At 42.8% G+C, this 26,214-nt stretch overlaps 1 protein-coding gene across 2 annotated transcripts in view; it reads right to left on the bottom strand.

Moving 5' to 3' along the window:
* The window catches only part of CACNA2D3 (calcium voltage-gated channel auxiliary subunit alpha2delta 3), a 753,656-nt gene that overhangs the window by 306,725 nt on the left and 420,717 nt on the right, over window positions 1–26,214 (bottom strand). For both annotated transcript variants that reach the window (XM_017852939.1, XM_017852941.1), the window contains exon 10: window positions 8,861–8,939. In XM_017852939.1, the coding sequence (XP_017708428.1) occupies window positions 8,861–8,939 (79 nt within the window). The remainder of the gene's footprint in view (window positions 1–8,860; window positions 8,940–26,214) is intronic.

The raw sequence follows: 26,214 nt of genomic DNA, 5'->3' as shown, positions 1-26,214 counted from the left end.
AGGACAGGGAACACACCACACCCATAGTTATCATCTCTCCAAGCATGGAGGCTGCACTCAGCATTTGACAAGAAAGAAAATATTTCACCTCTTCTTTAGTAGGCAAATCTTGGTCTCTACATAAAGGGTCTTGACACAGAGGACAAGTTAAGAGGGGTGCTACCATGTTGAAGGAGGGGGACACAGCTCAATAGCTCTGGACCTTTAGGATACAGGGATGAGCACTTTACAGTGTCAAACAATTCTGTTTAGGCACCTGTGCTCCCGGGCCCAGATAGCATCTTGTAGGAGTTCTTCTTGGTTGTCTGTATTCACATCTAATCCTCAAAGCCAGCAGTAAAGCTCCGATTTGGGTTTTCCAAAACAGTGTCAAGGGAAGAAAGATGAATTTAAGGAGGAGGGTGGGAGGGACAGGTCATTAGCATAGAGAAGGAGTTGGGGAAAAACAATCATACATTTGGAAAAGGACAGGGCTGAGAAATCATCCCCACTTGGTCTTGCTTATCACAGCCAAGGTTCTGAAAGATTACAGAAAGCTGACTTCTGTCTCCAGAGTGATAGACCCATGGCCAACTGTATACCCGACACCTCTACAGGGATAACTAGCAGGATTCTCAGGCTGAACTCATCCAAAGCCAACTCCTGACTTCCGTTCCCAAATCCATTCCTCTCCCAGTTGGTCATTCCCATCTCAGAAAATGCACCACTGCCCAGAGGGGCCAAAACATAATTATCCTCGATATCCATCCTTTCCTCACCCCACCCTATATGTAATCCACCAGCATGTTCTTCTGATCCTATCTCTAAAATAGATCTAAGCTCACTTCCCAATCTCCACTGCTTCACTACTCCAAGATGCCATCATCTCTCACCCAGAGTCCACAAGAGTCTCCCCACAAATCCCTCTCCTCCTTGTCTAACCTCCTCACAGCCATCAGAGACTGTCTGAAAGGTCGCAGCAGATCATCATCTTCCTGGTTGAAATCCTACAATAGCTTCTATTTAGAGTTAAAATAAAATCCAGATGTCTTACCCTGACCTCCAAGACCCTCCCTGAATTGGCTCCACCTACCTGGGTGACCTCATCCCTGCCATCTCCCTCTTGCTCACTGTTCAGGCTTGCTGGCCTTCTTTCCCCGCCTCTCACATGCCAACCACGTTCCCCCCTTCAGGGCCTGTGCACTTGCTGCCCTCCACCTGGGACACCCTTTATCCCATTTTTCAAGTTTGGTTCCTTTTTGTCACTCAGGGATCAGCTCAGAGAGGCCCTCCCTGACATTCCTGTCTGAAGTCACTTCCTCTCCCTTCACCCTGCATCAGTTCCTTCAGAGGACTCATCCATCATTGGATTCTCACTTGCTTATTGTGTTCTCTCTAACTGGAATATCAGCTCCATGAAATGATTCAAAAATCCCCACCTTGTTGAGAGCAGTATTCCCAGAACAGGGAGGGCAGGTATGCCGGAGCCATTAGTAAGGCAGGAACATTCACTGAGGTCTTACTGGGATCCACCTTGCCTTTCTGCATGTGGGCGCCTTTCTGCATGTGGGCCTCACGATGGCCCAACGCATATGCTCACCGTGTAGGGGAAGAAACACAAACTCAGAGTCAGTAACCTGTCCTGGATGAATTCGAATCCAGGTTCATTTGATTCCAAAGCCTTTGCTCTGAACCACTGAAGACACTGCGTCTTTCGCTGTTGGGAAGGGACAGGAGAGATTCTCCGAGCTCCTGCCCCAGGAGGGTAACTCTAATGGGCTATTTGTGTATTGTAGCTGGGGAACTTTTGAGGATGGCGATGGGGCAATATATGACTGTCCTCTGAGGTTTCAGCAATGAGTAATAACAAAGTTCTACTCAAAGCCCAGTCTATAGTTCCAACTTATACTTCACTATGTAGACCAGGGATGCAGATGTATAAAAAGGTAAGAAAAGATAAAATTTTTAAAATAATATTAACAATAACAATGTATGCTGCAAAGCTTATGCACATTTGATTCCAACCCATTAAAATTTAAAATTTTCTGAGTCTTTTTTTTTTTTTTTAAATGTCTTAGTGTAAGTTTTAGTTAACAAATGATTGATAATAGGAAATCGCTAAGGGCTGGAATCTGGCTGTAACCATAGACACTTCCCTCGTTTTCCCTCTGTATTCTCTCAGCTGGCCACTTTCCCTTCCCTTTCCCTCTGTTTTTTTCCTGTTAAATTCTAGGTCTTGAATGTTTATTCTCTTTTTTAATGTGCTTTTTCGAACTTCATATATCATGTAAGAAAACAGAATCAGCAATCATTCGGTAATTACCAAGGAGCAATTAATGCTGAAATTAGCCACCTATTACAAATGGTCTGCTCATTTTTCTCTATAACATCAATTTATTTACCTTATTCCCTTGCAGAGCTCCTTCTGTGAACTCTGGGTTACAAATACTGCATGTGATAAACCATATGCAGTGCAGTGCTTTGTGTTTCTGAGATATTACCACCCTTCCTTGGGGATTTTTAGAGTCTTTTGCCTCAAAGCTGCCTGAGCACAAGAAGCTCCTGTGGTGAATCATTAAATACTCCACTTTGCAATGACCAGATCTGAGGGTACCAGGAGTCTGTCCTTGGAGGGCAGATCCTAGCTGCTAACCTCATATAGTGAGGTCTTCCTTCCATCTTTGGATGATGGGTGTAGCTTCCTTTGAGTCCTTTGAGTCTTTGAGTCTTTCTAAAGACTCTTCTCACCTTAAGCAAGGCAGGCTGAAAACCTCAGAGCCAGTACCAAAATTTCAGTCTTCAGAGGGTGCCGAGGTAAGAGTGAGATTTAGGAGGGCAGTGAAGGTGATGCTGTGGCTTCCCTGGTTTGCATTCCCTATGAGCAACAGTGTTCTTGGAAGACGCTCCCAATACTGTGTTCTGTTTCATCTTCCTCCTCCTCCCTGTCAAGATCACACACTACTGAAAAAAAAACCACTTATTTCTATAGAAAAATGTTTAATTTATAAACAGCTTCCTACCTCCCTGTCTTCTTTGACTTCACAAAAAACAAGCAAGAGGCCTGTTGAGTGCTGAGAGCAGAAGAGCCCATATTCATGGTATTGGAGAGAATGCATATCAAGGGCAAGGAGCCTACTGGCCTTGGTGGGAGAACTGCACTCCTGAGCAGAGCTCTCAAAATCAGCTTCAGCCTCAGAGTAAGGGACATATCTTTTCCTTTGTGACTATGACTACGTTTTAATTTCTAACTCCAAGTTAAAAATAAAAGAGAAAGAAGAAAATAATCTAAAGGTACACTCTGGGGAAATAAGAATGCTGTCTCTTTCCTATAGCTCTGTGACTGCACCCATCACACTTTGCCATGGTTTCTCCTGGTCTCATCTTATCTACAGCCGTAATGTCCTCAACTCTGAAACATCAGGACCTGAACCATACCACTGTGCAAGCTGAAGCAGTGCCATTTCCAGCACATACAGGCTGGGCATAAATCCCAGCTCTGGCCTTTGTTAATTATGGCACATTGAAGTCCTTTCTCACCCTCTAGTTTTCTTTTCCTAGATTACCTCAAATGAAGAGAGATATGTAAGAGTTCTCTATGAATCACAGCTTTCTCCTCTCCAAAGAGAAGCAGCCTCACATCTGGTGAAAAGTTCAGGCTGGGGCTTTGGATCAGCTGGGTCTGAATCCTAGCTCTACTGCCTGCTGGCTGGTAATTTGGAACAAGATGCTAGTCTCGCTCAGCCTTAGTTTCCTTCTCTGTAGACAAAAATAATGATAATAGTACCTCAAGAGCCTTTGGCAGGATCAAAAGAGGTAATGCACAGATATATTCTTTTCTATGCCTGGCACTTAGTGAGCAGCCTGCCATTCTTAGTTGCTGTTTTACAATAACAGCAAGCATCACCATCTTCATCGCCACTCAAAATCTCTGATTCTAAGGAATGTGTGTAACGAACTATGAAAAGGTTTTTAAATAGCTGCTGTTTGTGGCTTCCTTCACCTGTCTTGAAATAGCAAAATATTTTAATTGTCACTTTTCTCCTGCCCCGCCTATGACCATTCCGGCCTCATAAATGTGAAGCTATCTTTTGGGGGACACTACATGTGGAAAGATATAATGAGATTAAGAATCTTTTTGTTGAAAAAAGATTGGGAGCTGGACCTTCCAGGAAGTCTCAAGCCACCAGTTTTCTTTCAAGTAAGGAGAGAATGACCTTTAGCCCACAGGAAAGGGGTAAGCTAAGCAGACGACAACACATGTGGCATTTCCATTGGACCCGATGATGACTGATCGGTTGAGAACCCAAACATGGAGGCCCTTCTTTATTTGCACAGCTGGAAAACACTCATTAACTGTGATTTTTGAAGGAGAATCAGCCAGTGCTTATTTAAAATCTTGGCATACTGAATGTTAGAGAAGGTCACCATGGCTTTGTGAAATATCTGAGCCAGTCAGTAGTCGGCCCTCTTTTCTGTGTTCCAGTTCACTTGTTTTTGAAATAGTGTGAACACAGAACTTTAAATTCCACCAGCCATTCTACAGTGGCAATGATTGTTTTAATGTATTTAAAATGGCTTGCTGCTTTGTCTCCTTAGGGTTGGTTCCCTCAAGACAGGACCTACTTATGCATAAAATGAAATAAACTCACAAGCTCCAGGCCTCCCTGGATTTTGCTGGTAGACTGGAGGAGGCAGAGAACTATTGCAAGGGGGGTATGAATGTCCCCAGACATTTGTTTCCAGAGGAAAGTGTCTGAGATCTGCTGGCTAAGAACTGTCTCCATGGCTACCAGACTCCCAAGGAAGAAGTCCTGCACTGATAGCAGGTCCTCGACCACTAACTCAGGAACAATGTGAGAGCCCTCATGATTCTTGCTCCCTCCCAGGGTCATTCTGTGGTCAGGCCCAGCGGGTTAGTTCTGCTCCTTGGACTCTCCTTGGGTCTGCTCTGGTCCCTGAATGCTAATGCTTCATTTCACTGCAGAACTTGGCCGAGTCAGGTTGAAAATATGTAAGGGGGCCCTCTGGACCTCATGACACTTGAGATGAAAAATGTTATGCTGCCTCCATACTATAACAATCTGAGACTATAAACAATGATTTAATTAATGACCATAGAAGAATACTTGCTCACCGATGTTACGTGGTCCAAAACCCCTTAACTGACGCAACGTGAAGCCAATGTTTATATGGGCACAGATGACTGGAATATCACATTTTGATGGCATTGCTACTTTGAAGAGCGGCAAACAGTGACATTCCCAAGGCTCTTTACATAGAAGCAGAATGAGGAAGGTGAAACTATCGAGAGGGGCTAACTCTGGTAGCAAGGGAAATAACTGGATGTGGACAGGAAGGGAAGGAGAATTATCATGGAATCCACAGCCTGTCCAGCCAAGCAGCTACTATTACCTCCTTGGATTTTCTGCATTGCTGTACTCATAACTTGTAAATCCTAAAGGCTATATTCTATAGCCGGGCCGTAAAATACTCTGAGTTGACTAAACTGTCTTCAAAAGGATGCCTCAAAGACTCTTATAAACAATGACTAAAACTAAATTATGGTGTAATATTAGTTGATTAAGACAAGACTTCAATTTGAGTAATTTTCATCAGCTGGACACAGACAGTGGTAAAAACAATAACCCATGACTAAATGCATACTAGCTGATGGAAGAATTGGAATCTGATGTGGCAAGAAATAACAGGAAATTTAAAAAAAAAAATTAAAAAATGGAAAGAAACTTTTTTCAAGACCACAGAATAAAGGAAAAAATGGGAAAAGTATAGCTAACTCAAGGTTTTAAATGTCAACAAAGCTCCAAAACTAATTTCAAGAAAGGCCTCTTCACTCAGAGGAAATCTGGGATCTACTCGGCCTCCATCTCCTCTGCCTGTGTTCTTCCTATAGTTCTCCCTGAAATGAGGCCAAATGTATAACTCTGAGACAAGTAGAATTATTGACACCTTTCAGTGAAGCAAGCCAGACAATGAAGGAAAACAATTGTAGAATGTGTTATTTTAGAGCTTCAAGGATATGTTAAAAACTTCCATGCAGCCCTTCCTTTTTTAGATGAGGAAATTGAGCCTTGCTTAAAAGACTGTTCAAATAGAAGCAGATAATTAAAGAAAATGCCAAGCAAAGGGAAAGATGGGTGCAGGTTTAAGAGCCTGCCTGTTCACCTATTCTTAGGAAACTTTCCCACACTTCCATTAACAGTGCTGAGTCCCCCAGAGCACTTATTTCTCCATGGGCTTCCTCTGCCCACACCCAATTCAGCAGGGAGAAAGAACTGGCCCAAGCTGGGTACCATAATCTCTTCACAGGGGTGAGGGGGTGAGGGAGGACATGAAATTAGACTTTAGATTTGCTAGTCAGCCTCGAATGGAAAAGATATACATTCTCCTTTCTTATATTGTGCCTTGCCCACAGTATTGTTGTGTGGATGGATGGGCATACATAGTATGGGGTGGCCATTCCTGGCTATATGCATGCCATAGTAGGGAAGATCTACCTACAGAGAAGTAAGAATGCCATGGACATGTCAGAAGAAACTGAGAAGGAATAGAAAAACAAAAACATGTCTTCCTTCTCCCTTGTGAGACCCAAGCTTCCCTTCCCACCAGGGTTCTGAGTCACTCCCCTCTCTCTCCAAAATGCCCTTTTTTTAATTTCAGGGAACAACTTTGGTGGCTTGCACCTAAAACAACTTTGTCTTAGGTCATGAAAACTGGAGCGAAGACCCACAAACTCCTCGGTCCTCTTTTCTCCACTAAAGTCCAAACACTGGAACTTTTATGAAGCATGGCTTGGGAGACCCATTTAAAGCAGACCACTGAAATCCATCAATCCCAATCTACTGTACAACAGGACCTACCTTCCTTTATTAGGATTTAGAGTCAATCTACTGTGCAACAGGGCCTACCTTCCTTTATTAGGATTTAGAGTCGACTTACCTGTTTTTTCAAACATCAAAGGAGCACACACTGTGGTACGAGGTTGGGCTCTGTCAGAGCACCCAAGATGAAATCAGAGTCAAAGGCTGCTCTCATGGAGCTTGTAACCTCAGAAGAGAGGCAAACAGGACCCAGAGATCAACATAACATGAGAGAATAACTCAGGGTACTTACATACCAGAGACCAAGCTACCAACTTTATTTATATGGCATCATGTCATGCCCACAACATGCTTGAGGAGAAGGTATTGTCACCACCTCTGCTCTGTAGATGACATGACTCAGACCTACCCAGCTAGGTTTGGTAACTTGCATATAGTTGGTGGAGAGTGATTGCTCAATTTGGATACAAGGGGTCTGGACTCTCCCACCTATTAACTTGCTATGCTTTGCCTTCTTGGCTGCGTATAAAATGAAAAGAAGGCCTTCACAGACTGGGCAGCCCTATTACTTACTTTCCAGTGCTGTCCCCAAACTATTTGTTTCTGACATGCAACAGGGGATTGGTAATCAATTAACCTTATGAATATAAAAAAGCTAATGATTACTGAGCACTTCTTATGTCCTAGTATTGAACGAGGCACTTAATATGCACCATTTCATTAATAAGAATCAAAGGAAGAACTGGATACAAACTTTCAGTTAGACAGAAGGAATGAGTTCAAGAGATATATAATATAACATAGTGACCATAGTTAATAACGATGTGTTATACACTTGAAAGTTGCTAAGAGAATAGATTTTAGGTATTCTCATCACAAATAAATTATAAAGATGTAAGGCAATACATACGTTAATTAGCTTGATGTAGTCATTACACAATGTACTTATACTTCAAAACATCATGTTGTATGCCATAAATATAAATAATTTTGTTAGTTAAAAAAATTAAAGGAAGAATTATTATTACCATTACCATTTTGAGTGTTTGAACATTGAGGCAAGTTAAAGTTGACCAACTTAATTAGTAATATAGGTAAAGTTATGCTATAAGAACATATCAAACTAAAAATCTCAGTGGCTCAACACAAAAGTTTATTTGTTATGAACACTATTTATAATCCAGTGTGGGTTGGCAGAGGCAAGGGGCAGTGAAAGTCATCTGCTCCATGTGTTCACTCAGGGACCCAGGCTAATGAAGGCTGCTGCATCTCGTGACTGTTCTGTCTGGACCATGTACCTTCAGAGTTCACTAGAACAGAAGAGAGTACCAACACCACCACACTAGCTCTCAAATGCTTTAGCCCAGAAATGACTCAGGTTGATTTCACTCACGCCCTATTGGCCAGAACCAGTCTTGAAGTCCCCACCTATATGCAAGAAGGCTGCGAATGATAAGAGAGTATATGGATATTTGATGCACAGTAAATGTCTCTGCCATAGTAATTCTCCCAAGGCTACTCATCTACTAATCAGAAGAATGGAAAGACTTAACCACTCCACTTGACTATGTCCTCAAAATTTGGCACTGGGCGTAGTGGCTCATGCCTGTAATGAGGCCACTTTGGCGGGCAGATCACTTGAGCTCCAGAGTTTGAGACCAGCTTGGCTAACATGGCAAAACCCTGTCTCTACTAAAAATACAAAAATTAACTGGGCATTGTGGGGCACACCTGTAATCCCAGCTACTCGGGAGGCTGAGGCACAAGAACCACTTGAACTCAGGGGGCAGAGTCTGAAACGAGCTGAGATCGCGTTACTGCACTCCAGCCTGGGCAACAGAGCAAGACTCTGTCCACAAAAAAATAAAAAACAAAAAAAAACCATAATTTGGAAGAAACCATTACAGGTCTATCAGTAATCACTTAGATACACCCAGACTTTATCTTAGAATTATTAGAACTCTCTACTTTCTCATGAATATTCCTAATTCTGCAAAAGTAGGTGGAAGTTATTCAGAGCCAAGCACATTGGGAAGACCCACCTTTGTTGGCACAGGCCATCCACTTTAGATTGTCTGCAAATGCAGCCTCTCGTCCAATGAGGTACGTGAAGATGCGAACCTGAAAGACAAACGCATGGCTGAGTGGCATTCACTTTTTGCCATCCTGCGCAGATCACATGCATGGCTCACACACATGTGGCTTACCTCTTTAATGCTCCATGCTTCCCATCTGCAGGAACATATTTAAGACATCTGAAGTATAGTCAGCTAAAATTGTATTCAAAATGGGGGCCTTTGATCTTTTAAACCATATGGCACTGGTGGTGGCTGTTTTTCGGTGTGCAAATCATGACAGAGAAGAATAACTGGGAATGGGAGACTGGCAGCCTCACGGGCCTGGGCTTGCTCCACACATATGGACAAGTATCATCTAAGTCTGGACCAAATCCCTAACCATTTTCCCCACTCACACAGGAAATGCAGAGTGTGCTCTTCTTGGGAATAAAAATGCCCCTGAAAGACCCTCAACATTTCCCTCCAATGGTGAGGACAGGCTGCAGACACTCTCTTACCATCTGTGGTGTCTGGCATGATATTAGAAGATAATTAACTGAGATGAGAGACACAGCTTGTGGCCAGGAGACCTATGGGGAATCTTTCTAGTCTTCCTAAGCTTTTGGTTCCTGAAGAGCAAAGAACATATGTAAAAACTTGGCTTTCTTATTTTCTATTGGTTTCTCAACCCTCTCTTATGAGGTCAGAACTCTTTGAAACAAAGCATGACCTACCTGCCAGATGGTATTTAAGGTTAAATGAAAAAAATATAAGGAATGAAAAGGTTAAAATCCTTTAATTCAATTTAAAATGGTATGTGGGTCAACGCTACACAGTCCAAACAAAACCCTTCTGATGGGCCATGTGCAGCCTGTGGCCACCTCTTTGTGACTGAGGTCAATGAAGACATGGCATTAGATGAATGACACTCATCAGGTGGTATCAAAGGCTTTACCAGGTGATGTCCTTCCAGCTCCTCTAGTCTGGTGGGTCAAGTGCTCCTACTGCTCCTCCCAAGCCTTTGCTACAATTGTGGTTAGCTAGTATTTTGTGTAGCTGGTCTGTGAAGTCAATCTGCTCGCTAGGGTATCCACTTGACGAGGGAAGGAAGGGATGCCTCCTTTACCTGGCTGGGCCCTGATGGAGCACTGAACATCAATACTCAATACATGGAGACATAAAAGATATAAATGCTTACAGTGGATTGTAAAAATGAATATTGTGTTTTAATTATGCATATCCTCGAATCTGGGCATTATAATTTTAAGGCTAGTTACGAGGTAATGGTTTCTTCCCAACTTAAAGAGATATGTAAATGCATGTTATTATTATGGAATGTCAGTCTGTGCTCATCTGTGCTTGGTAAGGCCATTATTTATCATAGCTCCTGCAAGGGGGCTTTCTGGGTGGATGGGCAGGCAGACAGACCTCTCTCCAGTCCTCTGGCTCTTCTCCACACCATTCCCATCAGAGTCACATTTGGGAGTGAGGATATGGTTGTTTTGTTTTGTTTTTTTAAATTGGGAGATTCTGGCTTCTCTTGGGGGGAACAGAAAGCAAAGATCCAGTTGGGCACAGTGGCTCACACCTGTAATCCCAGTACTTTGGGAGGCCGAGGTGGGCAGATCATGAGGTCAGGAGATTGAGACCATCTGGCCAACAAGGTGAAATCCCATCTCTACTAAAAATACAAAACAATTAGCTGTGCATGGTGGCATGCATTTGTGGTCCCAGCTATGCGGGAGGCTGAGGCAGGAGAATTGCTTGAACCCTAAGGCAGAGGTTGCAGTGAGCCGAGTTTGCGCCACTGCACTCCAGACTGGTGATAGAGTGAGGCCCCGTCTCAAAAAAAAAAAAAGAAAGAAAAGCAAAGATCCAGCCTCATATTGCCAAAAGTGATTACCATTGACCCTCCTTCATATAGCTGCACCCCATGTTCACTTTCTCTGCCTGTCCACTATCAGCACTTAACTGAGAATCTCTGATTGAGGGGAGAAACTGAGGCCCAGTTAAGTAAAGTGTTTTGCTTAATTTCACCAAAGTTTCATCTCATGAGAGAGGACTTCTCTCAGGATAGCACTGGTATCTGTTTTCAACCTTTGGGAGATGCTGGTTTGGTCAATACAGAAGATCCCAACCAGCTCCAAGGCCCAGAGCCAGCACACACAGAATCCAGGACGAACTAGAATCAAGTCTCTTGAGACCAGACTCATGCTTTCTCATAAATCTTTGTCTTTAATTTCAAATTTAAGCTCTTAAACTAGAACAATAAAAACTTGTATCCCCACTGGCTCCTTGGCAAGCAAGAAAGCATAAGAGATGCCTCTGTGGAAATGAAGCAATGAGTCTATCTTTATAAACAAAGACCCAACACAGAACAACCCATATTTTTGAGCAAAGGTGGCTGTGAGTACCAGCCTCCTCTGCTGTCTAGATGAAGAACCTTTATATAAACTGAGTTCTCTTGGAGACATAGTTAAAACTCCAGAACAATACTGTGAATCACTAGCGAAACTTTTATAACTCCTCATTTAAAAGAGGGAATCCTATTTGGAAAACCAGTAGGATCACACCAAACTTCAGATCAGACATGGCTGCTTAAGAATAATTGTGCTAACAATAACCACAATAATGAAAACCATCACCACGTCCCCTACCTCACCAGCACAGTCCTACCATGACCACCACCACCACGGTGGCTGCTACAATCAGCACCAACCCCTGGGTCAGGTAATGTGCTGAGGGGTTTATGGGTATTATATTTGTTTTGTTGGTTTATATGTTATTTTATTGCTTATGAAAGAAAATCAGGGCCGGGCGCGGTGGCTCAAGCCTGTAATCCCAGCGCTTTGGGAGGCCGAGACGGGCGGATCACGAGGTCAGAAGATCGAGACCATCCTGGCTAACATGGTGAAACCCCGTCTCTACTAAAAAATACAAAAAACTAGCCGGGTGAGGTGGCGGGTGCCTGTAGTCCCAGCTACTCGGGAGGCTGAGGCAGGAGAATGGCGTAAACCCGGGAGGCGGAGCTTGCAGTGAGCTGAGATCCGGCCACTGCACTCCAGCCCGGGTGACAGAGCGAGACTCCGTCTCAAAAAAAAAAAAAAAAAAATCAGAACAATGTTCAATATTTCCATTGATTTGTAGTCGTTGGCTCCCAGTACACTGACCTCCTTATCTGAGCAGAAATGGCGTGAAAATGACTTGTTGCATGCCTGCCTACAAAATAAACATAATCAAAGGATGCTGGGTTCACACCCTACATCTCTCACAATAATGCCTTTCAACTGACCACAGAAGAAAAGAGATTTTACTTTAAAGTAGTTTAAAGTAGGAAATATTTTGGAGAGAAATTTAATAATAGCATTTTATATTTGTGTATTTTTTTTACACAGTAATTCCACCCCTAAGCATTTATCTTATAGCTGGAACAACAAATAAAATGCTTACGGGGACTAAGAGACAACAAAAATGACAGAAGTTGTAGAAGAGAGTACATATTTTCTGGAAGCCCTAGAATTCAGATTTAGACATTTTCAAAAATACACAATTAAAAGTACACGGATGTTCACCTTCATTACTTGTAAAGGTCAAAAACTGTTAAATTCTAAGTCTTTCTTGATAGCTGACTGGCTAAAAGTTCATGGTACATTCGTGTAGTAGGCTATCCGGCAGCTATGTCCTCATCCATGATGCACTGGTAAAAGTGAAAAGGAAGTTGTGGGTTTTGTGTAGCACAAAATTCTATTTTTTTCTAAAAGTGGCCTCACACTTTTTATTTCATAACTTTTATACCATTTTACAAATAAACTAGCATTGCTTGAATAATTAAAGATCATTTTAAGTGAAAAGAAAGTAATGACATTGCTATTTCCTGAACAATTCTGTTAGCACACAGGAAGAATAAACGTTGCAGTGAAAATCAAACACAAAAAGAGATGACATGTGGAAATGACGTCCTGGCCTTGCATATTCCAGTCAGTGCTGCCTTACGCTACTGCTCATTTAACTGAGTGCAAAACCTCTGTGAACAACAGTCAAATCGCTCCTAATTTCCATTGTTAACAGATTCTATACCCTAATGGATCTTATTTCCAACAACTGGAGTTTCTTCCCTAGGAAGCACCACATAACAAACTTTCAGTGGTCTGCCTTGAGCCCAGCTACTTTTCTGATGCAATGAGTGTGAAGCAGAGCCAGATCTGGGGTGGTCCTGAAGGCCAGGTACATGGCACAGACAACCATGGGAAGGTGCTGTGGCATAGTTCTGTGGCATACAACCTGAGCTCTCTGGAAAGCCAGGCTTTCATGCTCATCATCTGCAGGCATGGAGCGCAACACTTTCATTAATGCAGCTCAAAGGCAGGGGTAAAAAGAAGTCTGCATCAGCCTATTTGCTCATTTTGATCTCCCACTTAAGTTTGGATGGTCTTTAAATGTTCTACAAACCCAATTAAGCTTAATAAAACGTTAAGATGTAGACTTTCAAAGTTCAAAGTCACTTACTTTAATCTACTTAGTATAAAATTTCCCCAATGGAACAAACAAAAAACTCATCCAGATTTTCAAAAAAGCAAAATGCTTTTACTCACATAGATGCAATCCCCATCAGAAACTGAGAGGGGTACCCTTCTTCTTAACCTTTGGGGAAGATAGATAGTGACTTTGTAAAGATAATGAATCAAATTTTCTCCTTTCTGCCCATTAAAATTAGGGGAGGGAAGTGGCTACCAGGAGAGTTATATGGGGCAATTGCACAGACAGAAAATAGGCTGCTGCTGCCTGCAGATCTCCCTTCAATAATGAAGAAAGCCTTGTGCTTCCGAGAGAGTCCAAGAGTAGCAGTTTGTCATCTATCACGTGTAACTCATGAGTGCCTACCACGTGCCAGGGATCATTCTTGGTGCCAAGGCTACCATGGATAAACAAAACAAACTCTGCCCTCAGAGACTTCACATTTTCTTGGGAGGGAAACATAACAAATGGCAAATTCATATAGAATGTTTATGTATTTGTTGGATTAAATGCTGATAAAGAAAATAATGCAAAGTAAGGTTATGGAGAGTGATAGGGGGCTGCATTTTTAGAAAAGGAAGACAGGAAGGTCTTCCTGATAAGATGATATTTGATCAAAGATCTAGGCAAAATGGAGTGGGGGAGAAGGAACAAGCCACATAGCTAATGGGAAAGAGCATTCCAGGTGAAGGGAACAAAAGGTACAAGGTCGCTGTGACAGGGAAGCTCCAGGGATATCGAAGGGGCTTATGTTAATGGAATACAGTCACCTAGCAGAGGTTGCAGGAAATTAACTTGGAAATACAATGGGTGCCACATCACATGGACCCTTGCGAGTCACTTTTTCTTTTTTTTCAGGAGGCACTGAGTGGAAGTCTGACATGAGCTGATACATAATGTAAAAGGATCATTCTGGCTGCAGGGTAGAGCATAGGCCATGAACGGGTTCATGAGCCAAAGGAAAGCATAGGTTCATGAACATGAACTCAACCTGACGGCCCATTCCATTATCCTATGATAATCTTGTAATTCTGAATGCCCATGTCCCATCCATAGCCATAGAGAGTAAGGGTAGAAATAGAGTTAGTAAGTAGGAGGCCACTGCAATGTTCCAGGTGAGAGATGACAGTGGCTCTGGCCAGGGCAGTGGGAGTCCTCAGACTTCACAAGGCATCAGTATCACCAGGGGCCTTGAATCACATGTTGAAGTTGGAGTCTTAGCACCCACCCTCCTGAGGTTCAGAATGAAGTAGGCCCAGGGATACACATTTTTTAAAATGCCCATGGTGGGTCTGACACAGGTGGGCTAAGGCCAACACTTTTAAAAAATGCCACCAAGCAGATGAGGTCTAAGTGAGACCAAACATTAAGAAATCACTGGAGCCATTTCCAGGAAAGCTATTCCTACAGTTTACTAAGGATTGAGGCAAAACTTTAAGGAGTTTACAATCCAGAGTTTACAATCCAGTGGGTGGTTAAAAAAAAATAGAGAAGCTGGATCAAAATGACATTTTTTAAAAAGCTTGTGTCAACCAAAGAAGGCAGGATCATGAGATATCAGCTGGACTTGGCAAGCAGGATTAGCTAACTACACTTTCCTCTTTCCCCAAGAAAGGGCAGATTTGTATCCTGTTGTCTGTAGCTGCTGAGCTGGGTCTTCACAATCTTTGGAATTACAATAATTCCACTCTTGCTCCCAGATGCAGAGGAAAGGAAGGTTTGGAGACCGAGCACTTATGAGCCTCAAAAAACAGTCTATACTTTTATAGAAAAAAGAAGGTAATCTTTTATTTTAAAAAACATTTAACTATAAATCCATTCCTTTTACCTTTAAAAGCAAGCAATTTATATGAATCATTTATGTCAATGTCATTTGCTATCGAATCTGTTCATTACCTATGGATTCCCACATTCATGGGTTCTAAATTTTCATGTAGCTAAGTGGCAGCCTCTGTATTAGGCATGCCTTCCTGTCTCTTCTGCCTTCCTGTCATCTTCCTGTCCTCTCACCTGCTCATGTCCTTTTGGACTCACTGCCCAACTCAGTTATTCCCTTAAATACTTCCAGGATTTCTCAAAATGATGAATGACTTCGCTTTAGAAAGGGGTCTCCTTTATGTTTTAAAGTCAATTTGCAGCTAATGAATATGTTCTTAATCTATATCTTCACAAAAGATGTTACTAATGAACTTTCATAGTTATTTGCTCATTTCTGTGATTTCTGGTACAGAGAAGCATTTCTGAATAAAATCTTTAATCTTTAAGAAGAAGATAAGGGTTGGAACCTGATTACTCACATAAATGCTTCATAAATCATTGCCAATATTTATCTTCACGAAAATTCTACAAGAGTAAAGATGGGCTCAGAGAAGGTTGACTCCAAAGGAAACAGTTATATTGAGCAGGCTGTTTTAATCTAGAAGCCATCATGCTCATAATAAAAAAAGAAACATCCTTATCCAGAAGGAAGAGAAAGGCAACCATGGTAACGCTACCCTGAACAAGCAATAAAATGGGATAAATTGAATTAAATTACAAAAGTAATAAAATTTCAACAAACGAATATCATAGATCATTATGAAAAATGGACTGTCACCTTGGGAACGCTCTAAGAGTCTATATAATCTCCTTTTTCCCAAGCACGAGTGCCTGATACCTCATGTGTGGGAAAAAAAAAAATTCCAATTCAGAAAAAAAAATTGTTATTTGTAATCTTCTGGCCAAAGGGATAAAAGTCTAGTTTTATGGCCATGTGTTTTGTCAAGGTGAAGGAGACAGGTGTTTCTTGGCCACCCAGAGACTATGACCTGGAGTTGGTACAATGGAACACAAGAGATTACACACAGCTCCATGGAGCAGTAAGAAGTCAAGCTGCAAACATCCTCAAAGGTGTGTGATGCAATTTATTAGACTGTCCAGCTTCACTGAATTCATTCAGGGGACAGAGCCAGTATATTAACCATGTCTTTGGATTTTCTGTACTATTATTGCTCTGATGTCTGAGGCCTTATAACCTTGGAGGGACTGTCCCTCCTAGGGTTAGCTAATTCCTGGAGATAGTAAGCAACTGGCCTGCAAGTGCATTTCTGATACACAAATCAACCAATCCACAGCCCACGCCTCCAATCACCTACCTCCATCAGGCTCTCACACTCGAGGTCATACCACCTGCCCTAATCACCCCAGGACCAGGTAGCAGACAACTAGGGGCAGCCCTTCTACCCCAGTGCCCACTGAGATGATTGACTACCTAATGCTAAGCCTGGTTGGCCTGCTTTGCCTCTTTCTTCCCATGGAAAACACAATAAAGGCTTCTGCCCTCTAGATCTCTCTCTGCCCACTCATCTTGCCTTGGCGCTTCCCTGTGTGGGCCTTCATGGCATGGCATGCCTTCTGCTTCTAGGAAACTATGGATACAATATACTTCTTCCTTCATGACAATCATTTCTGTGTCTGTGTACCTTGTTATACCTGACTAAAACAAATTCCAGGTATTCTTAAAACAACCAAGTATTATTTGTTCCAGGTGGGTCCAATGCTGCACTTACTGACTTGGTGATCTTGAGTGAAGTATTTAAACCTACTGAGCTGTACTTGCACCTCCCGCAACGTGGGGATCCTCCACCCACCCACCTCACATTGGTGATCAACAGCAAATGAGACAGTGGAAGCAAGGACAGGTCAGAAGTATCAAATCCCATTCAGTTAGAGTTGCATCCCACTCGCATTTCAGATAACTTGATGCAGTGAAACTAAACAAAGGGAGCCAAGGAAAGCCAAGTCTTTCATCCATAGATACTTCCCTCATCCTGCCCAGAAGTTTGGTTGAAGAGGAGGCTGACTCCTGTGGGTGAAGAATGGGATTTTTCACAGGGGTGGGTTTTGACAAACTATCACTGATGTTTGTCAATACCAAGGATAACGGGGTTGACAGTTTCTAACATAATCAGGAACAGTAGAGCTATAATAACAATTACAACTTTTATAACCCTTGGAGAGTCAAAGGATCCACTGAGAACTTGGCTAAACCTTCTCCTACCCCTTACTCCCTCCCCGCAAAATCCAAAGGCTATATACTCACAATTTCAGATAAAATTCATGAGGGCTGGGGCATTTCCTCCACCAAAACCCAGATCTGGATTGTCTAGGAACATCTGGCTCCCAGGTTAAGAACCCCTGTCTTATAAATCTCTCGTATTTTGCACTACAAATTCCTTAAAATCAAAATGGTTTCTTTGGGTGATCAAGATGGGCCCTCTTAGTGGATATGCCCACCAAATTGAGAAAGAAGTTCATCTGGTCATTTACATGCCCATTCTGTGACAGTTTTGTGCCGACCAGATATCAGCTATTCACATTCAGATCCAGAAAAGTCATATCAGAAGTGAGTCCTCTACATGGAGGGACATTGTGGAGAAATCAGGAGCCCTGAGACAGAATAGGCATCACTGTGGACCTTGGGTTTTTATGATGCACATCACACCATGAAGCCTTTGCATGACCACATGTAAAGGAGCAGGGATAGAAGGGACAGACAGACAGAACTGAGTCTGTAGAATCCAGCACAGTGCTTGGCACAGGGCCAGCACTCAAACACTTGTTGATTGGCCAACACCATAAAATCCCTGTCTACTGATACTAGGGATCCTGAAAGAAACCTGTCTCCAAGCTTCAGGCTGCTGGACACTACATGGCCTAGGATTTATATGGCTCAGAAGCCCCATTCTGCTTCCTTGCCCTCCGAAACCCTGAGAGATCAAGTGGTGACAGCCATTTGTTCGTAGGTATGCCCCATCTTTCAAGAAGGACGACAGATTCAATACCATGAACAAAAAGGCAACTAACACATGTAAATCCATCAAGTTAACCAAAAACAGATCAGAAAATTGACTTATGTCAAAGGGGAATAAATTGTTCCACAAATTGGGATGGCGATGGTTATGTTCATAAAACATCATGGGGCTGTGTCACTCTCTAGCTTAAAGCCCTCCAGTGCCATCCCATTGTACTTGGAATACATTCTAAACTCCTAACACCACAGCTAAGATGCCCTGGAAGGTCCAGAAACATGACCAACTCCTTCTGGCTTTCTAGTTTTTCAATCTACCTCTCCCACTGCCTGGAGTGCCCCTCACCTCCTGTTTGCATGGCTAAACCCTCTTTCACCCCAGCTACCCTCATCCTCATCACCCCTTTAGTTTCCTTCATGATACTCAGTATATTCTTAAGTTACATTAATGATTTATTAGTTTACTTATGTTTGTTTCGACTTCCAAACCGAAACATAGATGTGAGAGCAGAAGGAGGCACCTGTGCCCAATTCAGTACCTGGCATGGAGTATTCTCAACGAATATTAGTTACCCACCTTTTCTATCCTTCTTTTCACAAATTTGGGAAATGAAAGGAAGTCAGCATGGGACATAGTTGAATTTATCAGCATAGAGCTCATTCCTTCATTGCGACCCCATTTTCAATACTTTTCTATTTTTCCAGACTGATCTGTTATCAAGCAGTTGAGATTTTACTTTCTCTATGCTCAATTCCCATGATTTCTTTTTCTCCTGAAGCTCAGCAATAACATATGAGGAAATGGAAGTATGAAAAAGGTCTGGTCTTTGTTATTACAGCCTCATAGTCAGGGACCAGAAAAATGGTATCTTATGCAAGGCCTCCCATGGATGGATGATCAGTATTATAATATTTCTTCTTAGGTGCCTGCCTCTTGATTCTAGATGGAAGCCATGCAAAGATTGAAGCCAACTGTATCTTAAATAACTGCCTGCTTCAGGGATTCCCTAGTGGGGAAAAGATCCCATCTTAAAATAGCAATGCGATGGTTGCTATTCCAATCAGCTTTCAGTGGAAATCTCTCCTTTTCCCTACACTCTGTAAGAGTGGACAGATGGCATCATTTCATGGAAGCCAGAGCTGAGTGGGTGGACAAGTTGGCAGAAAGCAGTGGTTACCAAACAGGGCTAAGAATTGGATACCCCCATATTCAGAATCTGAGTCTTCCCTCAAATGAGCTGTGAGGCCTTGGGGTAAATTACTTGATTATTTATTTATTTATTTATTATTTTTGAGACACAGTCTTACTCTGCCGCCCAGACTGGAGTGCAGTGGCTCGATCTCAGCTCACTGCAACCTCTGCCTCCCAGGTTCAAGCAATTCTCATGACTCAGCCTCCCAAGTAGCTGGGACTACAGGCATGCACCATCACATTGGCTAATTTTTGTATTTTGAGTAGGGATGGGGTTTTGCCATGTTGGCCAGGCTGGTCTTGAACTCCTGGGCTCAAAAGATCAACTCACCTCGACTTCCCAAAGTGCTGGGATTACAGGCATGAGCCACCGCACCCGGCCCCAGTGCTGTTTAAAGTCGAGGCAGACAGACTGCTTGAGCCCACAAGTTTGAGACCAGCCTGGGCAACATGGCAAGACCTCATTTCTACAAAAAATACAAAAATTAGCCAGGTGTGGTGGTGTGCACCTGTAGTCCTAGCTACTTGGGAGACTGAGTTGTCGGGGGCAGCAGTCAAGGTTGCACTGAGCCGAGATCCACTACTGCACTCCAGCCTGGGTGACAGACAGAGACCTTGTCTCCAAAAAAAAAATTAAAAAATAAAATAAATTTATATGAAAATACAAAGGAATGAGAATATCCAAAAACTCTCCTTAAAAAAATAGGAACAAGGCAGGATAATTACCTCACTGTCTATCAAGGTTTATTATAAAGTATGGTAATTAAGGCAGTGTGGCTTTAGCGTACAAATACAAAAATCATCCAATGGACCAGCAAAGAAAACTCCAAAGCAGACCAACACATACATGGATCCCTGATTTGCAACGAAGAGGGCATTTCCAGAGCCTGGTGAAAGAACAGTCTTATTTTTTAATTTTTCTTATTTTTTTTTCTTTGGATGGGGTTTCACCATGTTGCCCAGGCTGGTCTTGAACTCTTGAGCTCAAGCTATCCACCCACCTCAGCTTTCCAGGGTGCTGGGATTATAGGCGTGAGCCACCTTGCCCAGCAAGTTACTTGATCTTTGTAAGTCTCATTTTCCTTACTTGTAAATTGGTCAACATCATAGAACCAGAATGATGTTGTTAAATGGCTGTTGTGAAATGGATCAAATAGAGTAAAATGTTTAGGACTTGAGGGGCAGGGGAGGATTAATTCTGCAAAGGAAGAGGGGTCTTCTAAGAGGAGATCTCCAAACGTGCTCTTTGCCTAGACCCTAAAGAGAGAAAAATAGAACAGAGAAACAGGGAAAGGTCTGAGTGTGAAGCCTGATGACATGACCTGGGTGTGTCTCTCTAGGCCGTAGAGAAATCTCTTCCTTTAATGCTCTCCCTTCCCGCCATCCACCCCTACCCTGAGTTTGTCTCCCTTTGCCTCCCCCTGCGTCTGGATCAGTGAGACCCCGAGGGCCCACATCAGGGTACACGACCAAGACCCACTTGGTTTTGGGCGCAGCTGGAGTCCTCGTGATGTTCTCATTGGGATTTGGGGCCAAAGCCCCACAGTAAGAAGCCGCATGCATCTGCACAGTGTCCCCTCTCGTGCCACCCTGGAGAAGTAGCACAGCAGCAGGTTACAGGTCGAGGAGTCAGGAGTTTTGGATTCTGCCCAAATCATTCTCAGACTCATTAAAACCAACAGCTGTTGTGAATTCAAAGCTAGCACAGTTGCCTTTTCCCAAGATTCTTGTCATTTATATTTTCCCAACCCATCCTCCCTGTCACTAGGAATTAGTCCAAAATAGCAGTTTCCCCTGTCACCTCACCTACTGCCTTCTGGGACTTCTGTCAGTAAGAAAAGTCAAGGACTCGTCAGACAACTGCAAGGATATTGCTGAGGACAGTGTTCACTCTGTTTTGCCTCTGATTCTCCAAAAGGCAGACAGGTAGGGACATGGCTCCCTGTGGAAGGGGGAAGGACAGATCAGAATGACTCATGGGTTTTTGGTGATCTGTACAAGCTCACTCTCTGTATACCAACCTCTTGCCCTTCCAGGGGTTCTACTAACCCAAGATCCTCAACTCCCACTATGGAAGCATGCCCCCCTGGCTGAAGACCCTACTGTAGGAAGCTGCCAGTAGGACTTCAGTGAGCAGTAGCCTCAGGTGAATGGGGTGGCAAGGCAAGTCAATGTTCCTGAGAATTTGGGGCAACCATTATTTTCTTTTTGAGAAGCCCCAGGGAAAGTTTATTTCTTACCTTCAGTCAGTATGAGTTGTATTTTATCCAAAGCAATCATTACATCTTAATCTCTCAGACCGTGATTTGTACAGCTGTCCTGGTTCCCTCTTTGCATATGCAAATTGGCTCAAGCAGAGGGCTCAAATACCCCATCGGAGACCAGGTGTTCTGTGGCTCCCCTGTCTTTGGTGTCCTTTTCTCCTTGCTACTGACAACTGACTTGTGTTACCTTTTCTGTTTTATGTTTCCCATCCACCTACCCTCCCACCTAGCCTTCCATCCATTAAGTATTAACTGGAAATACCTGCTAGATACTAAACATCCTGCTCCATGCTGGAGGCACAATGGGGAGGAAAAAATCCATATGGTCTCTGCCCTTGTGGAATTTGTAAGCTCTTGAAATACTTTTTATAGAATGGGGAAGACAAAGGAATATGAAGAAAATATATGTATTTCTTTATACATATATAAAACTATATGTAAATAGTTCTGTCATTCCAGAACTGGGTCACTACTGCACCCTCCCCACAAAGAGCTTGGTTTCCCTGAATAGGACATATGCAATCTTGGACTCTATGGCCCCAGCTCCAGTTGATAAGGAGGATCATGTAAATGCAAAGTCATCCTATTCCTTTTCTAAGCATAGTGCACTGGTAAGATGAATATTTGAGGCCAAAAGAATCCCAATGACTTCTCCAACTGTTTGTTCCTAGAAATAACCTTGCAGGCCCTCTCCATGGTTTTTGTTTGTTTGCTTGTTTTTTGAGAAGGACTCCTACTCTATCACCCAGGCTGGAGTGCAGTGGTGCGATCCTGGCTCACTGCAACCTCTGCCTCCCAGGTTCAAGCAATTCTTCTGCCTTGGCCTCCCAAGCAGCTGTGATTACAGGCCCACACCACCATGCCCAGTTAATTTTTATATGTTTAGTAGAGATGGCGTTTTGCCACGTTGGCCAGGCTGGTCTCGAAATCTTGACCTCAGGTGATCCACTCGCCTTGGCCTCCCCAAGTGCCTCCATATTCCTTTCTTCCATCTCTGCCAAGTCTTTTTTTCCTATTGAGATGGTCTGTCACTCAGGGTGGAGTGCAGTGGCATGATCTCGGCTCGCTGCAGCCTAAAGCAATCCTCCCATCTCAACTCCCAAGAAGCTGGGACTATAGGCGTGTGCCACCACACATGGCCAATTTTTGTATGTTTTGTAGTGATGAGGTCTTACCATATTGCCTAGGCTGGTCTTAAACTCCTGGGCTCAAGATAGCCTCCCGCCTTGGCCGCCCAAAGTGTTGGGATTGCACATGTGAGCCACTGTGCCAGCCCCAAGTCTTACATGTAAGAGAAAAGCAAGAAAAGTTAAGTAGTACTGGTCATACAATAATGGGAGAAAAAGGCATTGTGACAGATAAGGGCTGAAGAAGGTGGGATCATATGGGATCCTAGATCATTCTTGTCTTCAAAGAGCTTCCTGTCAGTAGAGAAGCTATAAACCCATAGGCAGAACTTACATGGAAATGTACAGGGATGATGGCAAAGGGTGCTCTGCAAGGGAGCAAACAAATCAGGGAAATCCAAACCAAGAGGAACAATGTATTTTAAGAGAGAATAAAGTAAACGGTCTTGAGAGCTGGCCTCTATCTTGTTTCCTCACCCTCATAGTCTTGTTTATTTGCTTGTTTGTTGTTTTTCTAGGGTCAGCATTTTTCATGGGGATCAAGAGAGGAGAAAGATACCATGTGCTGTAACTCAGCTGACTTTTTCAAAATACGTTTCCTTCAGTTGGGAGTCTAGAGACTGGTCAAAGCCAATGGCTCTTGTGGACTGCAGGAAGTTCTACAATCTTTCATTTTAAACATGGGTTTTTGGGAGACTAGAGCTTTTCCTGAAGAGTACATTTGAGGACATGTCACCAGTACCCTACCACACTGAAGAGAGGAACCAGATTATCTGCCACCTGGAAACTCACTCTTTCAGAGCACTGGGCAATTTCTAATGACAGCCGGTGTTAAAAATGGTCCTACTGAACAACACGGAGTGGAGAAATAACTTATTTGGAACCTTCTTGCTAAAATACAATTCTGCGACTTCTATCTCCTCTACTAATTTCTTAGTCCAAGCCACCAGTGCCTCTCACTTGGAGAACCAGGTGGAATTCTTACCTGAGCTCTTCCACTGCTATCCTGCCCCAGAGAGAGCTTGTTGTAACGGGAATAAGATAGAGTCCCTCTGGCCGGGCGTGGTGGCTCATACCTGTAATTCCAGCACTTTGGGAGGCTGAGACGGGTGGATCACCTGAGGTCAGGAGTTCAAGACCAGCCTGGCCAACATGGCAAAACCCCACCTCTACTAAAAATACAAACAATTAGCTGAGAGTGGTGGTGCATGCCTATAATCCCAGCTACTCAGGAGGCTGAGGCAAGAGAATCGGTTGAACCCAGGAGGTGGAGGCTGCAGTGAGCCAAGACTGTACCACTGCACTCCAGCCTGGGCAATAGAGTGACACTCCATCTCAAAAAAAAAAGGATAGAGACCCCCCCTTTGCTCACAGCTCTACAGAGGCCTTCCCGTATTTAAAATAAAAGGCAAAATGCACTGGCCCCTTCCCTGTTTCGTAATCTCACCTCCATTTGCCCCCCTACTCAGCCCCAGTTGCCAAATTCCCAATCACCCTCCCTCTTCTTCCCAGACTAGACTTGTAAAAAATTCCTCTGACACCTAAAGTTCTCTCCCGCCACAGGGCCTTTGCACATATTGCCCACCTGCCTGCTCTGCACTAGAATATTTTAACACAACTATCTCCTTCCTATTTTTTTAGGTCTTATCATTGAACTTTCCATCTCCAAAAGACCCTTTCCTCTCTCCTTAAATCATAAGTTCCCCTTTTTAGTCTCTGTCTTAGCCTCTGTTGGTTTTCTGCATAGCACATGGTGTAATTTACACTTATTTTGTCTGTCCTCTTGTTATATTCTGTTCCCTACACACACACACACACACACACACACACACACACATACACGAATATAAGCTTCATGATGGAGATACATTAGTTTTGTTCACTGTTGTTTTCCCAACTGCCAATCCACAGCAAAAACCCCAAAAATGAGTAAGGTTACTGCATACAATTAAGCTAAGTGGGGATAATCCAACATGGTATAAAGAGTAAGAACATGCTAAAAGAAATAGAGGGATTAAATGAGGGCTGAAGTACGAAAACCTAGCATGTTGAACATCAGCCCCAAACCTGGTACCATACATGGTACGACTGCATTGAGGTGGTCACTGTCATTCTTATTTAACAGTTGAACAAACCAAGGATTACAAAGGGTGAGAATCTGTCCCAGGTCACACAGCAGGCAAATGATAGCTACTGGACCTTTTCAAGGCATGTGGGACCCCAAAGCTCATTTTCTTAATTGCTACATTATGACATGAGAACACAATAACAGGGCAAAGTGCATGAACCAGCAGATCCCAGAAGTACTACCTATGGCAACAAAAACAAACAAAAGACAGAGAACAAGATGTCCAAGCTCACTTTTAAGCACAAATACAAATACAAGGTTTAAAGTATTTTTGTTTGTTTTTGCCTATCAAATTGAAAATGATGTGTTAACAACCAGGGTATTGGGAAATATCCTTTCTGCTGAGGGGAATGTAAATTGGCATAAGTTTTCTGAAAATAACTTGGCCACATCTATTAAATATTTTAAATGTGCATAACCTTTGACACAGCAATTCCACTTCTAGGAAATCAACACAAGGAAACAATCTCCTAAATGAAGATTTAGCAGAAAGAATATATGTTGCAGTACTGTTCACATTAGAGAAAAATTACAACAACCTAAATATATCACAGAAGGGGATTAAATTATAGTACATTTAATCATGAACTTTCACGAAACCATCACAAATAATGGGAAAGCTGATTGCTAATGACTTGGAAAGACATCAATAAATGAACAAAAGAGGTTCCAAAATGCCCCATATACAGTCTGATCCCATTTATGTGTATGTGTATACACACACACACACACACACAAATATATATATACATGCATAGAAAAATAATGGGAAGATATATGCAAAAAGTGTCTAGTGCCATAATCTCTAGAGGGCGGATAACAAGTGATCCCTGTTTCATTCCCAGTATCTGCTTTTTAATGTTTTTTTACAAATTTTCTCGAATATTTTTTAATATTTTATGTTTTAGGGTACATGTGCACAACGTGCAGGTTTGTTACATATGTATACACGTGCCATGTTGGTGTGCTGTACCCATTAACTCGTCATTTACATTAGGTATATCTCCTAATGCTATCCCTCCCCCCTCCACCCACCCCACAACAGGCCCTGGTGTGTGATGTTCCCCTTCCCGAGTCCAAGTGATCTCATTGTTCAGTTCCCACCTATGAGTGAGAACATGCGGTGTTTGGTTTTCTGTTCTTGTGATAGTTTGCTAAGAATGATGGTTTCCAGCTGCATCCATGTCCCTACAAAGGACGCAAACTCATCCTTTTTTATGGCTGCATAGTATTCCATGGTGTATATGTGCCACATTTTCTTAATCCAGTCTGTCACAGATGGACATTTGGGTTGATTCCAAGTCTTTGCTATTGTGAATAGTGC

The sequence above is a fragment of the Rhinopithecus bieti genome, unplaced genomic scaffold, assembly GCF_001698545.2.
Source record: "Rhinopithecus bieti isolate Rb0 unplaced genomic scaffold, ASM169854v2 scaffold_35730, whole genome shotgun sequence".
NCBI classification, from domain to species: domain Eukaryota; kingdom Metazoa; phylum Chordata; class Mammalia; order Primates; family Cercopithecidae; genus Rhinopithecus; species Rhinopithecus bieti.
This window is presented reverse-complemented; position numbering and strand designations above follow the sequence as displayed.